Source organism: Hemitrygon akajei, unplaced genomic scaffold (genome assembly GCF_048418815.1).
Source record: "Hemitrygon akajei unplaced genomic scaffold, sHemAka1.3 Scf000075, whole genome shotgun sequence".
NCBI classification, from domain to species: domain Eukaryota; kingdom Metazoa; phylum Chordata; class Chondrichthyes; order Myliobatiformes; family Dasyatidae; genus Hemitrygon; species Hemitrygon akajei.
The window spans coordinates 2,902,229-2,918,423 of record NW_027331961.1 but is presented as its reverse complement, the minus strand read 5'-3'; the positions used below and the strand labels follow the sequence as shown (position 1 = coordinate 2,918,423).

The 16,195-nt window shown below is 53.1% G+C and overlaps 1 protein-coding gene across 1 annotated transcript in view; it reads right to left on the bottom strand.

The window, feature by feature from the left end:
• LOC140722359 (NACHT, LRR and PYD domains-containing protein 3-like) overlaps positions 1-16,195 on the bottom strand; it is a 219,846-nt gene that overhangs the window by 16,048 nt on the left and 187,603 nt on the right. Inside the window, exon 7 of the mRNA XM_073037122.1 lies at positions 8,405-10,142. Within this exon, the coding sequence (XP_072893223.1) occupies positions 8,405-10,142 (1,738 nt within the window). The remainder of the gene's footprint in view (positions 1-8,404; positions 10,143-16,195) is intronic.

Sequence of the window (16,195 nt, the reverse complement as noted above, 5' to 3'; positions counted from 1 at the left end):
GGGGAGAGAGATCCCGCAGGAGGAAGGGGGATGGGGGAGAGAGATACCACAGGAGGAAGGAGGATGGGGGGAGAGGGATCCCACAGGAGGAAGGGGGATGGGGGAGAGAGATACCACAGGAAGAAGAGGGATGGGCAAGAGAGTTCCCACAGGACGAAGGGGGATGGGGAAGGGAGATCCCACAGGAGGATGCGGAATGGAAGAAAGAGATCCCGCAGGAGGAAGGGGGATGGGGGAGAGAGATACCACAGGAGGAAGGGGGATGGGGGAGAGAGAACCCACAGGAGGAAGGGAGATGGGGGAGAGAGATCCCACAGGAGGAAGGGGGATGGGGGAGAGAGATCCCACAAGAGCAAGGGGGATGGGGGAGAGAGATCCCACAGGAGGAAGGGGGATGGAGGAGAGAGATTCCACAGGAGGAAGAGGGATGGGGGAGAGAGATGCCACAGGAGGAAGGGGGATGGAGGAGAGAACCTACAGGAGGAAGGGGGAAGGGGGGTGAGAGATCCCAGATGAGGAAGGGGGAAGAGGGAGACAGATACCACAGGAGGAAGGGGGATGGGGGAGAGAGTTCCCACAGGAGGAAGTGGAATGGGGAAGAGAGATCCCTCATGAGAAAGGGAGATGAGGGAGAGAGATCCCACCGGAGGAAGGGTGATGGGGGAGAGAGTTGCCACCGGAGGAAGGGGGATGGAGGAGAGAGATCCCACAGGAGGAAGGGGGATGGGGGAGAGAGATCCCACAGGAGGAAGGGGGATGGGGGAGAGAGACCCCACAGGAGGAAGGGGGATGGGGGAGAGAGACCCCACAGGAGGAAGGGGGATGGGGGAGAGAGATCCCACAAGAGGATGGGGGGATGGGGGAGAGAGATCCCACAGGAGGAAGAGGGATGGGGGAGAGAGATGCCACAGGAGGAACGGGGATGGGGGAGGGATCCTACAGGAGGAAGGGGGATGGGGAAGAGAGATCACACAGCAGGAAGGGGGATGGGGGTGAGAGATCCCACAGGAGAAAGGGGGATGGGGGGAGAGAGATCCCACAAGAGGAAGGGGGATGAGGAAGAGAGATCCCACAAGAAGAAGGGGGATAAGGAAGAGAGAACCCACAGGAGAAAGGGGGATGGGGGGAGAGAGATCCCACAAGAGGATGGGATGGAGAATAGAGGTCCCACAGAGGAAGGTGGATGGGGGAGAGAGATCCCACAGGAGGAAGGGGGATGGGGGCGAGAGATCCCACAGGAGGAAGGGGGATGGGTGAGAGAGATCCCACAAGAGGAAGGGGGAAGAAGGAGACAGATACCACAGGACGAAGGGGATGGGGAAGAGAGTTCCCACAGGAGGAAGGGGGATGGGGGAGAGAGATCCCACAGGAGGAAGGGGGATGGGGGAGAGAGATCCCACAGGAGGAAGGGGGATGGGGGAGAGAGGTCCCACAGGAGGAAGGGGGATGGGGGGGGAGAGATCCCACAGGAGGAAGGGGGATGGGGGCGAGAGATCACAGGAGGAAGGGCGACGGAGGAGAGAGATCCCACAAGAGGAAGGGGGATGGGGAAGAGAGAACCCACAGGAGGAAGGGGGATGGGGGACAGGGATCCCACAGGAGGAAGGGGGATGGAGGAGAGAGAACCCACAGGAGGAAGGGGGGATGGGGGAGAGAAACCCCACAGGAGGAAGGGGGATGGGGGAGAGAGATCCCACAGGAGGAAGGGGGATGGGGAAGAGAGAACCCACAGGAGGAAGGGGGATGGGGGACAGAGATCCCACAGGAGGAAGGGGGATGGAGGAGGGATCCTACAGGAGGAAGGGGGATGGGGAAGAGAGATCACACAGCAGGAAGGGGGATGGGGGTGAGAGATCCCACAGGAGAAAGGGGGATGGGGGAGAGAGATCCCACAAGAGGAAGGGGGATGAGGAAGAGAGATCCCACAAGAGGAAGGGGGGATAAGGAAGAGAGAACCCACAGGAGAAAGGGGGATGGGGGAGAGAGATCCCGCAAGAGGATGGGATGGAGAATAGAGGTCCCACAGAGGAAGGTGGATGGGGGAGAGAGATCCCACAGGAGGAAGGGGGATGGGGAAGAGAGAACCCACAGGAGGAAGGGGGATGGGGAAGAGAGAACCCACACGAGGAAGGGAGATGGGGGAGAGAGATCCCACAGGAGGAAGGGGGATGGGGAAGTGAGAACCCACAGGAGGAAGGGGGATGCGGGAGAGAAACCCCACAGGAGGAAGGGGGATGGGGGAGAGAGAACCCACAGGATGAAGGGGGATGGGGGAGAGAGATCCCACAGGAGGAAGGGGGATGGGGAAGAGAGAACCCACAGGAGGAAGGGGGATGGGGGACAGGGATCCCACAGGAGGAAGGGGGATGGAGGAGAGAGAACCCACAGGAGGAAGGGGGATGGGGGAGAGAAACCCCACAGGAGGAAGGGGGATGGGGGAGAGAGATCCCACAGGAGGAAGGGGGATGGGGAAGAGAGAACCCACAGGAGGAAGGGGGATGGGGGACAGAGATCCCACAGGAGGAAGGGGGATGGAGGAGAGAGATCCCACAGGAGGAAGGGGGATGGGGGACAGAGATCCCACAGGAGGAAGGGGGATGGGGGAGAGAGATCCCACAGGAGGAAGGGGGATGGGGAAGAGAGAACCCACAGGAGTAAGGGGGATGGCGGATGGAGGAGAGAGATCCCACAGGAGGAAGGGGGATGGGGGAGACAGATCCCACAGGAGGAAGGGGGATGGGGAGAGAGATCCCACAGGAGGAAGGGAGATGGGGGAGAGAGATCCCACAGGAGGAAGGGGGATGGGGGAGAGAGATCCCACAAGAGGATGGGGGATGGGGGAGAGAGATCCCACAGGAGGAAGAGGGATGGGGGAGGGATCCTACAGGAGGAAGGGGGATGGGGAAGAGAGATCACAGAAGAGGAAGGGGGATGGGTGAGAGAGATCCCAGAAGAGGAAGGGGGATGGGGAGAGAGATCCCACAGCAGGAAGGGGGATGGGGAAGTTAGAACCCACAAGAGGAAGGGAGATGGGGGAGAGAGATCCCACAAGAGGAAGGGTGATGGGGAAGTGAGAACACACAGGAGGAAGGGGGATGGGGGAGAGAAACCCCACAGGAGGAAGGGGGATGGGGGAGAGAGATCCCACAGGAGGAAGTGGGATGGGGGAGAGAGATCCCACAGCAGGAAGGGGGATGGGGGGAGAGAGATCCCGCAGGAGGAAGGAGGATGGGAGATAGAGATCCCTCAGGAGGAAGGGGGATGGGGGATAGAGATCCCACAGGAGGAAGGGGGATGGGGAAGGGAGATCGCACAGGAGGAAGTGGGATGGGGGAGAGAGATCCCACAGCAGGAAGGGGGACGGGGGAGAGAGATCCCGCAGGAGGAAGGAGGATGGGAGATAGAGATCCCTCAGGAGGAAGGGGGATGGGGAATTGAGATCCCACAGGAGGAAGGGGGATAGGGAAGTGAGATCCCACAGGAGGAAGGCGGTGAGAGATCCCACAGGAGGAAGGGGGATGGGGAAGGGAGATCCCACAGGAGGCAGGGAGATGGGGGAGAGAGATCTCGCAGAAGGATGGGGAATGGGGGATAGAGATCCCACAGGAGGAAGGGGGATGGAGTAGAGAGATTCCACAAGAGGAAGGGGTTGGGAGAACCCACAGGCGGAAGGGGGATGGGGGAGTTGGATCCCACAGGAGGAAGGGGGATGGGGGAAGAGAGATCCCACAAGAGGAAGGGGAATGGGGAAGAGAGAACCCACAGCAGAAAGGGGGATGGGGGCGAGAGATCCCACAGGAGGAAGGGGGACGGAGGAGAGAGATCCCACAGGAGAAAGGGGGATGGGGGCGAGAGATCCCACAGGAGGAAGGGGGATGGGGAAGAGAGATCCCACGAGGAAGGGGGAAGAAGGAGACAGATACCACAGGAGGAAGGGGATGTGGAAGAGAGTTCCCACAGGAGGAAGGGGGATGGGGGAGAGAGATCCCACAGGAGGAAGGGGGATGGGGGAGAGAGATCCCACAGGAGGAAGGGGGATGGGGGAGAGAGGTCCCACAGGAGGAAGGGGGATGGGGGGGAGAGATCCCACAGGAGGAAGGGGGATGGGGGCGAGAGATCCCACAGGAGGAAGGGGGACGGAGGAGAGAGATCCCACAAGAGGAAGGGGGATGGGGGAGAGAGATCCCACTAGAGGAAGGGGAATGGGGAAGAGAGATCCCACAGGAGAAAGGGGGATGGGGAAGTGAGATCCCACAGGAGGAAGGGGGTGAGAGATCCCACAGGAGGAAGGGGGATGGGGAAGGGAGATCCCACAGGAGGCAGGGAGATGGGGGAGAGAGATCCCGCAGAAGGAAGGGGAATGGGGGATAGAGATCCCACAGGAGGAAGGGGGATGGGGGAGAGAGATCCCACAGGAGGAAGGGGGATGGGGGAGAGAGATCCCACAAGAGGAAGGGGGAAGAAGGAGACAGATACCACAGGAGGAAGGGGATGGGGAAGAGAGTTCCCACAGGAGGAAGGGGGATGGGGGAGAGAGATCTCACAGGAGGAAGGGGGATGGGGGAGAGAGATCCCACAGGAGGAAGGGGGATGGGGGAGAGAGGTCCCACAGGAGGAAGGGGGATGGGGGGGAGAAATCCCACAGGAGGAAGGGGGATGGGGGCGAGAGATCCCACAGGAGGAAGGGGGATGGAGGAGAGAGATCCCACAAGAGGAAGGGGGATTGGGGAGAGAGATCCCACTAGAGGAAGGGGTATGGGGAAGAGAGATCCCACAGGAGAAAGGGGGATGGGGGCGAGAGATCCCACAGGAGGAAGGGGGATGGGTGAGAGAGATCCCACAAGAGGAAGGGGGAAGAAGGAGACAGATACCACAGGACGAAGGGGATGGGGAAGAGAGTTCCCACAGGAGGAAGGGGGATGGGGGAGAGAGATCCCACAGGAGGAAGGGGGATGGGGGAGAGAGATCCCACAGGAGGAAGGGGGATGGGGGAGAGAGGTCCCACAGGAGGAAGGGCGACGGAGGAGAGAGATCCCACAAGAGGAAGGGGGATGGGGGAGAGAGATCCCACTAGAGGAAGGGGAATGGGGAAGAGAGATCCCACAGGAGAAAGGGGGATGGGGGCGAGAGATCCCACAGGAGGAAGGGGGATGGGGGAGAGAGATCCCACAAGAGGAAGGGGGAAGAGGGAGACTGATACCACAGGAGGAAGGGGATGGGGAAGAGAGTTCCCACAGGAGGAAGGGGGATGGAGTAGAGAGATTCCACAAGAGGAAGGGGTTGGGAGAACCCACAGGCGGAAGGGGGATGGGGGAGTGAGATCCCACAGGAGGAAGGGGGATGGGGGAAGAGAGATCCCACAAGAGGAAGGGGAATGGGGAAGAGAGAACCCACAGCAGAAAGGGGGATGGGGGCGAGAGATCCCACAGGAGGAAGGGGGACGGAGGAGAGAGATCCCACAGGAGAAAGGGGGATGGGGGCGAGAGATCCCACAGGAGGAAGGGGGATGGGGAAGAGAGATCCCACGAGGAAGGGGGAAGAAGGAGACAGATACCACAGGAGGAAGGGGATGTGGAAGAGAGTTCCCACAGGAGGAAGGGGGATGGGGGAGAGAGATCCCACAGGAGGAAGGGGGATGGGGGAGAGAGATCCCACAGGAGGAAGGGGGATGGGGGAGAGAGGTCCCACAGGAGGAAGGGGGATGGGGGGGAGAGATCCCACAGGAGGAAGGGGGATGGGGGCGAGAGATCCCACAGGAGGAAGGGGGACGGAGGAGAGAGATCCCACAAGAGGAAGGGGGATGGGGGAGAGAGATCCCACTAGAGGAAGGGGAATGGGGAAGAGAGATCCCACAGGAGAAAGGGGGATGGGGAAGTGAGATCCCACAGGAGGAAGGGGGTGAGAGATCCCACAGGAGGAAGGGGGATGGGGAAGGGAGATCCCACAGGAGGCAGGGAGATGGGGGAGAGAGATCCCGCAGAAGGAAGGGGAATGGGGGATAGAGATCCCACAGGAGGAAGGGGGATGGGGAAGAGAGATCCCACAGGAGGAAGGGGGATGGGGGAGAGAGATCCCACAAGAGGAAGGGGGAAGAAGGAGACAGATACCACAGGAGGAAGGGGATGGGGAAGAGAGTTCCCACAGGAGGAAGGGGGATGGGGGAGAGAGATCTCACAGGAGGAAGGGGGATGGGGGAGAGAGATCCCACAGGAGGAAGGGGGATGGGGGAGAGAGGTCCCACAGGAGGAAGGGGGATGGGGGGGAGAAATCCCACAGGAGGAAGGGGGATGGGGGCGAGAGATCCCACAGGAGGAAGGGGGACGGAGGAGAGAGATCCCACAAGAGGAAGGGGGATTGGGGAGAGAGATCCCACTAGAGGAAGGGGTATGGGGAAGAGAGATCCCACAGGAGAAAGGGGGATGGGGGCGAGAGATCCCACAGGAGGAAGGGGGATGGGTGAGAGAGATCCCACAAGAGGAAGGGGGAAGAAGGAGACAGATACCACAGGACGAAGGGGATGGGGAAGAGAGTTCCCACAGGAGGAAGGGGGATGGGGGAGAGAGATCCCACAGGAGGAAGGGGGATGGGGGAGAGAGATCCCACAGGAGGAAGGGGGATGGGGGAGAGAGGTCCCACAGGAGGAAGGGGGATGGGGGGGAGAGATCCCACAGGAGGAAGGGGGATGGGGGCGAGAGATCCCACAGGAGGAAGGGCGACGGAGGAGAGAGATCCCACAAGAGGAAGGGGGATGGGGGAGAGAGATCCCACTAGAGGAAGGGGAATGGGGAAGAGAGATCCCACAGGAGAAAGGGGGATGGGGGCGAGAGATCCCACAGGAGGAAGGGGGATGGGGGAGAGAGATCCCACAAGAGGAAGGGGGAAGAGGGAGACTGATACCACAGGAGGAAGGGGATGGGGAAGAGAGTTCCCACAGGAGGAAGGGGGATGGGGGAGAGAGATCCCACAGGAGGAAGGGGGATGGCGGAGAGAGATCCCACAGGAGGAAGGGGGATGGGGGAGAGAGGTCCCACAGGAGGAAGGGGGATGGGGGGGAGAGATCCCACAGGAGGAAGGGAGATGGGGAAGAGAGTTCCCACAGGAGGAAGGGGGATGGGGGAGAGAGATCCCACAGGAGGATGGGGGATGGAGAAGAGGGATCCCACAGTAGGATGGGATGGAGAATAGAGGTTCCACAGGAGGAAGGGAGATGGTGGAGAGAGATCCCACAGGAGGAAGGGAGATGGTGGAGAGAGATCCCACAGGAGGATGGGGGATGGTGAAGAGATCCCACAGGTGGAAGGGGGATGGGGGAGAGAGGTCCCACAGGAGGAAGGGGAATGGGGATGAGAGTTCCCGCAGGAGGAAGGGGGATGGAGGAGAGAGGTCCCACAGGTGGAAGGGGAATGGGGGCGAGAGATCCCACAGGAGGCAGGGTGATGGGGAAGGGTGAGCCCACAAGAGAAAGGGACATGGGGGAGAGAGCACCCACAGGAGGAAGCGGGATGGGGGAGTGAGATCCCATTAGGAGGAAGGGGGATGTGGAATAGAGATCCCACAGGAGGAAGTGGGATGGGGAAGAGAGTTCCCACAGGAGGACCGGGGATGGAGGAGTGAGAACCCACAGGATAAAGGGGAATTGGGGAGTGAAATCCCACAGGAGGAAGGGGGATGGGGAAGTGTGATCCCGCAGGAAGGTGGGTGGGGTAAAGACATTCCACTGAAGGATGAGGACAGGGTAATAGAAAGTCGACAGGAGGAATGGGGATGGGGACGAGATCCCTAAGAATCAAAGGGGAATTGGGATAAAAAGTCCCACAGGAGGATTCCAAGGGTAAACGATAATCCTACAAGACGAGAGGATGCAGAAATTTTTGTACGCGTGTGTTGGGTCTGAACAGAGACCCAGAGGAGATGCGGCCTCGCTCTCTGTGTATCTGGTAGTGAGCAAAGTCACACACTATCAAGAGCAGGGGAGGACAATCTCACAATGGTATTTCTTTCCTTCTCACTGGGACAGTCTGCTGACGGTCTCTTCTCCCTCACCGGGAAGGGGGTGTGAATCTCTGACCCACCTGCTGCAGTCAGAGTCGGTCTGGGTGTCAGTAACAGTGAGAAGGAACATTGTCAATGGACGTGTCACTGGCAGCAGGAAACACGGCCATTCCTGTGATTTACTACCATTAAACCAATGGCCGTTGTTCACTGATCTGATGAAGTCTCCAACATCCCTTCACAAGGAACCACAGAACCCTCCCGTCCTTGGGGAATTACTGACCGATCCCCTGGGCATTTGTTTTGCAATTCTTCACAATCTGATTTATCACAGTTTAACCCAAATCCCTTTATATTGAAATGACACAATAGAACAGTTTCACAGTTCAGAGTGAAAGATAAATCAAGTTACCTCAACTCCTGGCACTTGTGCAGCCCGGGTCCCAGCCGCTGGATTCCTTCACACTGAATGTGGCAGTTCTCCAGGTCGAGGTGTTTTATTGTATCACAGAGTCCGATGACATGAGACAGGACCGCGCAGTCAATCGGGGTCAGTGTTATTCCACGGAATGAAAGTGTTTCCACTGATCCCAGTGCGACCTGAGCCAGTCCACGATTCTGAGACTCAAACAGGTAGTGCAATGTGTTCAGGAGGCTCCTTTTACCAGCTTCTCTCCATGTGTTTCCACTCTGGCGTTTAACCTCCTCCTTCACCCAGTCAATCACCCGGCAGGTTGTTTCATGAGGAAATGGACCCAGAAACTCCACCAGGCCCCGAGCTGTCATTGGGGAGGAGAGACCAGCAACAAAACGGAGAAATACCTCAAATCGCCCATCTATCGTGTTGTGAGCTTCAGTGAGGAATTTCAGGATATCCCCGGGATGTGGATTCAGGAATTGTGCGACTGCAGCTACAAACTCTTGGATGGTGAGGTGTGGGAATGTGTACACCACACTCTGGGCAGAATCCTCTCTCTCCAAAAGCTCCATCAGGAACCCGGACAGGAACTGGGAAGGCTGAAGATTGTACTTGATCAAATCTCCATCTGTAAACACAATCTTCTTCTTGGACACTCCTCTGAAGGCCATCTGACCAACCCTGAGTAACACATCACGGGGGTTCTCAATCTCACGGCCGTGGTTTTTCAGGATGTTATAAATATAGTAGGAGTACAGTTGGGTGATGGTCTTGGGAACTCGCTGTGGGTCCCTGACTCTTTGTGTGAAGAAGGGGCCCAGTGCCAGAGCGAGGATCCAGCAGTAGGAGGGGTTGTAGCTCATGGTGTACAGGATCTCGTTCTCCTTCACGTGATTGAAAACAGCTTCGGCCACCATCTGATCTTCAAAATGTCTGATGAAATATTCCTTCCGTTCCTCATCAAGAAATCCCAGGATTTCAGCCCGGACACTGATCTCCGCCTTTTCCAATAAATGTAACGCAGTGGGGCGGGTGGTCACCAGCACTGAACACCCTGGGAGCAGCTTGCCCTGGATTAAACTGTACACAATGTCAGACACTTCACACTTCCGCTCGGGATCTGGGCACTGGTGCTTGGGTTCTGTATCTCTCCGACTGTCCGCAAAATCGATTTTGTGTTTGAATTCATCTAAACCATCGAATATAAACAACAATCCCTCTGGGTTCTTCCAGACTTCTCTCAGGATATTCCCAAAGTAAGGATACTGATCCAGAATCAGTTCCTTCAGGTTTATTCGGCAGTTAATACTGTTTAAATCTCGGAATTTGAAACTGAAGACAAACTGGAATTGTTGGTATATTTTCCCCATGGCCCAGTCATAAACAATCTTTTGTACCATCGTTGTTTTCCCGATCCCCGGGACTCCGGCCACTGCTGCTGAACTCCCAGATTTGGATTTACTCCGGGAAAAGCTGCTCTGGAATAACTGATCAGTACGGATTTTTTCCAGCTGTCTGCGGAGTTGTTTCTCTCTATAATCCTCATGGTCTCTGCCTCTTGCCAGCAGCTCATGTTCCACCAGTGTCCGATCTCGAACAGTAGAAATGACCGTGAGCTCAGCGTATCGATCAGCCAGCTGGAAAACCTTCACCTTCTCCCTCATCAGGATCGTGTTCACTCTCAGTGTTTCAGTATGTGCACGCAGAGTCTCCTTGTGTTTCTGTTGAACATCTTCCATGGGAACAGAGAACATATTCAAAACGTTAAACGGCTCATCTGACAAAGAAATTTATAACGGTATTTCAGCATTCAGTGTTTGAGATTACATGAATAAATTCAATGCTTCCATGGATATTAGGACAGAAAGTAAAATTCTGTTCACAGACACGGAATTGACAGCAATGGATGTTCCTGAAAATGTCCAATCCTCATGTTCTGGTTCTAGTTATTAGTGAAGGTGAACATTCCCCTGATTGCACTTTCTGAGGAAGCTTAAACAAGCATCACTCCCCACTAACATCTTAACTACATTCTACAGAGGCGTGGTTGAGAGTGTGCTGACCTTTTGCATCACAACCTGGTACTCCAGCTGCAGTGCTGCCGACAAAAAAGCCTTGCAGGGGGTGGTTAGGGGAGCAGAGAAGGTTATTGGGGTCTCCCTACCTTCTGTCCAAGACCTCTTTCAACGTCGATGCCTCCAGAAGACACGGTACATCATTAAAGAACCCTCACACCCTCTCCATGAACTGTTTGTTCTTCTGCCATCAGGTAAACGTTACAGGAGCATCAAAACTAAAACCACAAGGCTACTAAACAGCTTCCTCCCACAGGCAGTCAGACTGCTAAATAGCTGCTCTACCTGACTCTGCTTTGGACACTTTTAACTTGCACCGGACACTTATAACTTGATTTAAAGCGACATGTGGCTGTTGTGTTTTACTATTTATTGTTGTGTTTATTATTTAGTGTTGCGTTTGTTATGTTATGATTGCACTGCTCCTGGGAAACGCTGTGTCATTCTACCCTGCAGAGCTGATGTACGGTTGGAATGACAAAGTTTTTGAATCTTGAATATCCTATTGCAGTCCTGACTGCACTCCCGTTACAACAACATTTCACTATATTTAAAGCATTGTTTGCCTCATTAACAGACGATGTTAATGTTGATCTGGTGTGGAACTATGGAGAGCAGGACACTGTGCATTTTGGCCAGTCTGCACACTGGGGAGTCACAGGTGTGCACTGCTCTTGCATCAAAACAGGAGCAGAATACGCGGGAAATACTCAAGTCGGGCAGCATCTGGGGGAAATTCACAGTGAAGTTGCGGATCGATAACCCATCGGAATGACAGGAATGAAAATGGGTAGTTTTCAATCGCAGTGATGGAGGATTGGTGGAAAGGTGGAATCTCTGTTAATGGAAGAAGCCACAAGCGTCTGTCTCAGTGATGTACATCGTGTCTGTGGGAGAGGGTGGTGAAGTCTTGGCAACTGCTACTCATCAGTCTTGCTGTGGGGGTGTGGGGCGCTGTCTAATGAGGCCTCCGTCTGTCAGAGTCGACCATGGATGTCCTGCCCCTGCAAGCCGGGACACTCCGATATGGAGAGGAAGCTTCTGCCGATGTAGCAAGCTCCCTCTCTCCATGCATCTGATGTACACAAAGGAACGGCAGAGACTGACACAGCTTGGCACCAGAGGTGTCGCAGGAGATGCCAGTCTGCGTTGAACTCCATTTAACACTGACTCAGGGACTGCAGCTCCGGGCTTTTCCCACTGGGTTTACTCCCAAACTCTTCCCCATGAGGGGTTACAGTTACAAGGCAGTGGAGTTTTGAGATCAGAGTTTTCTTGTTCCTGGATGAGCTGCCAATCACGGCTGATGAGCCCCATCTGCCCAAAGCAACAGGTTGTAAGGCACCAGTAACCCACCTCTGCCCCTTCTCCTGTCGGAAGAAACGCTTCCACCGGGATTAGTGGCTAAACCGCACGTGAAGGCCAAGAGCTGGACAGAGGCTACTCGCCACTGGGAGCATTTAATAGGTCGTGGCAGCTCATCCGCACTGTCACCCCCCTCCCCCCCGTTATAACAATCTTAAGCAACCAAGGGGCGCTGTATTATTGACAATGAATCGGTAAATTGGTTTATTATTGTGACAGCCCCACTGTAAAATGGAAAACTTTTCTGCATGCGATCCAAATAGATCATTACATCACATCGGTGCAATGAGGTTGTACAAGGAAAAATGGAACAGAATAGTTCAGGGAAACAGTGTTTCAGTTGCCGAGAAAATGCAGTGCAGGCAGACGATAAGGTAGAAGGCCAAGGGATCATTGGGAGGTCAGCGTTGAGTTTTTTTGGGACTATGTTCCTAAACTGTAGAATTCAACACCTTAAACTACAGTACTGTGCAGAAGTCTGAGGTGTATATTAGGACTGACACATTTTGTCTTTTATTTTCTAGTTTGCACTTTATCCCGTTGTGATGCGGTTTGAACGGCATCGTCTGGATGAAAGGTGCTTTATAAATAAATCATTATTATTATTATTATTATTATTATTATTATCGTAGCCTAAACTGGTAAAACTTGAGGTACAGGCATAGATAGCCAAGCACACTCATGTCTCAATTGATAGGAGATTTCAGACTATTCTCGTGGTGTATAGTGTTATGGGTTTTCGAAGATTTACACAAGTATCGCCGTGTGGGCCTAATTTATTAATACTATTCTGTAAAGCCTTTAGGATGATACCAGCTATCGATATTACGATTGGGATAAATAATACCCTGTTCGTGTTCCATAGTCTTTCATTTTGCCCTTTCAATTCAACATATTTCTGGTTTTTTTTTACTAATTCATTTCTGTAAGTTATGTGTGTTTGGAATGGCTATATATATTTAAAAAGTTGCTTTTGCTTGTTTATCCTATAAAATTACATCCGAACGCAAATCATGTATTATCCTATCTGAAATAATGATCGGACGCAGTATGATATGAAGGACTCTAACTCTAAAAGTGGAAGAGTCTTGTACGTTTAGTAAATTATGGTGCTTTCCATCAGTTGTAGTTTAAGCAATGTTTTTGTGAATGTTGTCTGCCATTTTATTGTGGTTGTGCAAGTAATGAGATTCAGTTGAACTACTGCAGGATCTTGTAAAGTCGGATTGTTTGTAGTTTCTCTTATAATTTTCAGCATATATCGTCCTGGACCTATTAGCCGTTTATTCTGTATTATTGATAACTACATGTGTCAACAACCTTGTCCTGTATTGCTACAATGATCCCTTCTGTTTCTGGGAAGAAGTCTCCAACTCTGAGCCAGGGGCTCGACGCTTCCATGTCGACATCTATGTCAATAGAGCTAATTGTGGATTTCAGAAAAGGCGAGATGAGGGAACACGACACACCAGTCCTCACAGAGGGATCAGATGTGGAAAGAGTGAGCAATTCCAAATTCCTGGCTGTCAATATCTCCGAGTATTTAACCTGGACCCAATATATCGATGCAGCTACAAAGAAGGCACAACACTGGCTATATTTCATCAGGAGTTTCCAACATCACTTGAATATTTCTACAGATGTAACTTGCAGAGCATTGGAACTGGCTGCGTCACCATCTGGTTCACGGGGAACGGAGTAAGGCGCACACTCAACGATTCAGGAGCAACTTCTCCTCTACCATGCAGTTTCCGAATGGACATTGAACCCATCGATACTGCCTCACTAATCTCTTTTTAAATTTCTATTTCTGCACTACTTATTTAGTTTAATATTTCATATAATCACACAGACATGCACAGCTATATATGTTCAACTTCCAGGCCCTGAAGCCACTTTGCTGCTCAGGCAGATCCACCGTCTGACAGGTCACATGTCTCGCATGGATAACTCCAGGTTACCGAAAGCAGTACTCTACGGAGAACTCTCTCAGGGCTCGATATGTTGTATAGTGCGTATGTATATTTTACACACACACACACACACACACACACACACACACACACACACACACACACACACACACACACACACACACACACACACACACACACACACACACACACACACACACACACACACACACACACACACACCTACCTACCTATTTGGGAAGAGAACAGGATTTAGGGTATGTTTCATGATCATTAATGCTTGGTGGAACCCCGGAATGTCCATGCCCTCAAACCCTTTTGTTCCCCGGATCTGGAGTACCTGGTGCTTCTGTGTAAACCTTTCCGGCTGCCAAGGGAGTTCCCGGCTGTTATTATCACAGCTGTGTAATAACAACATCCCCCATTTGTGTGTTATTGTCACAGAGGGGAGATGATTTCCTTCAGAAATCGGTCAGGACTTCCCAAACCACAAAATTTGTATCAACAGTTCCGTGTGAAAAGCACTTGCCGTGAGACCGACTGTTTACATTGCCGGTGATCAGCAGGAGCTCAAGAAATTCAGCTCCGATCTGTGCAAAGTCATCCAGGCAGCGAAACGACAATACAGAGATCGTATTCAGGCACAGCTCTCCACCAACAACACACACAGCTTATGGCAAGCTCTGCACCCCAATGCAGACTTCAGAGCTAAGTGCAGTGGTGCTGCCAACATCGCTGCCTGTCTCCCAGAGGATCTAAGTCTCTTTACGCTCGGTTCGATATCGCCAACACTGAGACCCCGAGGAGAGCCGACAAAGCGACCTGCACATTGGTCATCTCTGAGGCTGAAGTTCGCAGGTGTTTCCAACGAGTGGACAGTCTCAAGCCTGCGGGACCGGACGGCGTCCCAGGGCGGGTACTCAGGATGCGCGCGGCACAACTGGCAGGTGTATTTACGGATATTTTTAATCTCACCCTCTCCCAGTGTAGAGTTCCCTCCTGCTTCAAATCATCCACCATTGTTCCTGTACCTAAAACAACTAAGGCAACGTGCCTGAACGTCTGGAGTCCTGTCGCACTCACCTCAATAATAAGCAAATGCTTTGAGAGACTGGTCAAGGACTGCTTCTGCAGCTTGTTACCACCCACACTGGACCCCCTACAATTCACCTACCGACACAACCGATCAACAGATGACACAATAGCCACTGCTCTGGACACCTCCTTAAACATCTGGAGAAGAGGGATGCTTATGTGAGAATGATGTTATTAGACTACAGTTCAGCATTCAATACCATCATTCCCTCCGGGCTTGACAAGAAGCTCAGAGACCTCGGCCTTCACCCTGCCTTGTGCAGCTGGGTCCTGGATTTCCTGTCAGATCACCAGCAAGTGGTAAGAGTGGGTTCCCTCACCTCAGAGACCTCGGCCTTCAGGGCTCCTCAGGGCTGAGTCCTAAGCTCCCTCCTGTACTCTCTGTATGCGCATGACTGTGTCGCTACCCACAGCTCCAATCTGCTGATTAAATTTGCTGAGGATACTATATTTATTGGCCAAATCTCAAATAATAACGAGGCAGCCGACACAGAAGAAGTCACCACCCAGACACAGTGGTGACAAGAAAACAACTTCTCCCTCAATGTCGCAAAAACAAAGGAGCTGGATGCAATGTCGCACAGACAAGAGGAATGGAGACGGGCTAACCCCTATTGACATCAATGGATCTGGGGTTGAGAGAGTGAACAGCTTTAAGTTCCTCGGCATTCACATCACTGAGGACCTCACGTGGTCTGTACACATCAATTGTGTGGTGAAAAAAGGCACAACAGCACCTCTTTCACCTCAGATAGAACCATAGAACAATACAGCACAGATACAGGCCTTTTGGCCCTTCTTGGCTGTGCTGAACCATTTTTCTGCTTAGTCCCACTGACCTGCACCTGGCCCATATCCCTCCATACAACTCTCATCCATATACCTGTCCAAGTTTTTCTTAAATGTCAAAGTCATCCCGTATTCACCACTTCATCTGGCAGCTCATTCCACACTCCCACCACTCTCTGTGTGAAGAAGCACCTTCCCCAATGTTCCCTTTAAACTTTTCCCCCTTCACCCTTAACCCATGACCACTGTTTTTTTTTTCCTCAAGTCCCGGCAACACCTTTGTAAACCTTCTCTGCACTCTTTCAACCTTATTAATATGCTTCCTGCAATTAGGTGATCAAAACTGCATACAATACTCCAAATTCAGTCTCACCAATGTCTTATACAACCTCACCATTACATTCCAACTCTTAAACTCAGTACTTTGATTTATAAAGGCCAATGTACCAAATGCTCTCTTTATGACCCTATCTACTTGTGACGCCACCTTTAGGGAATTATGTATCTATACTCCCAGATCCCTCTGT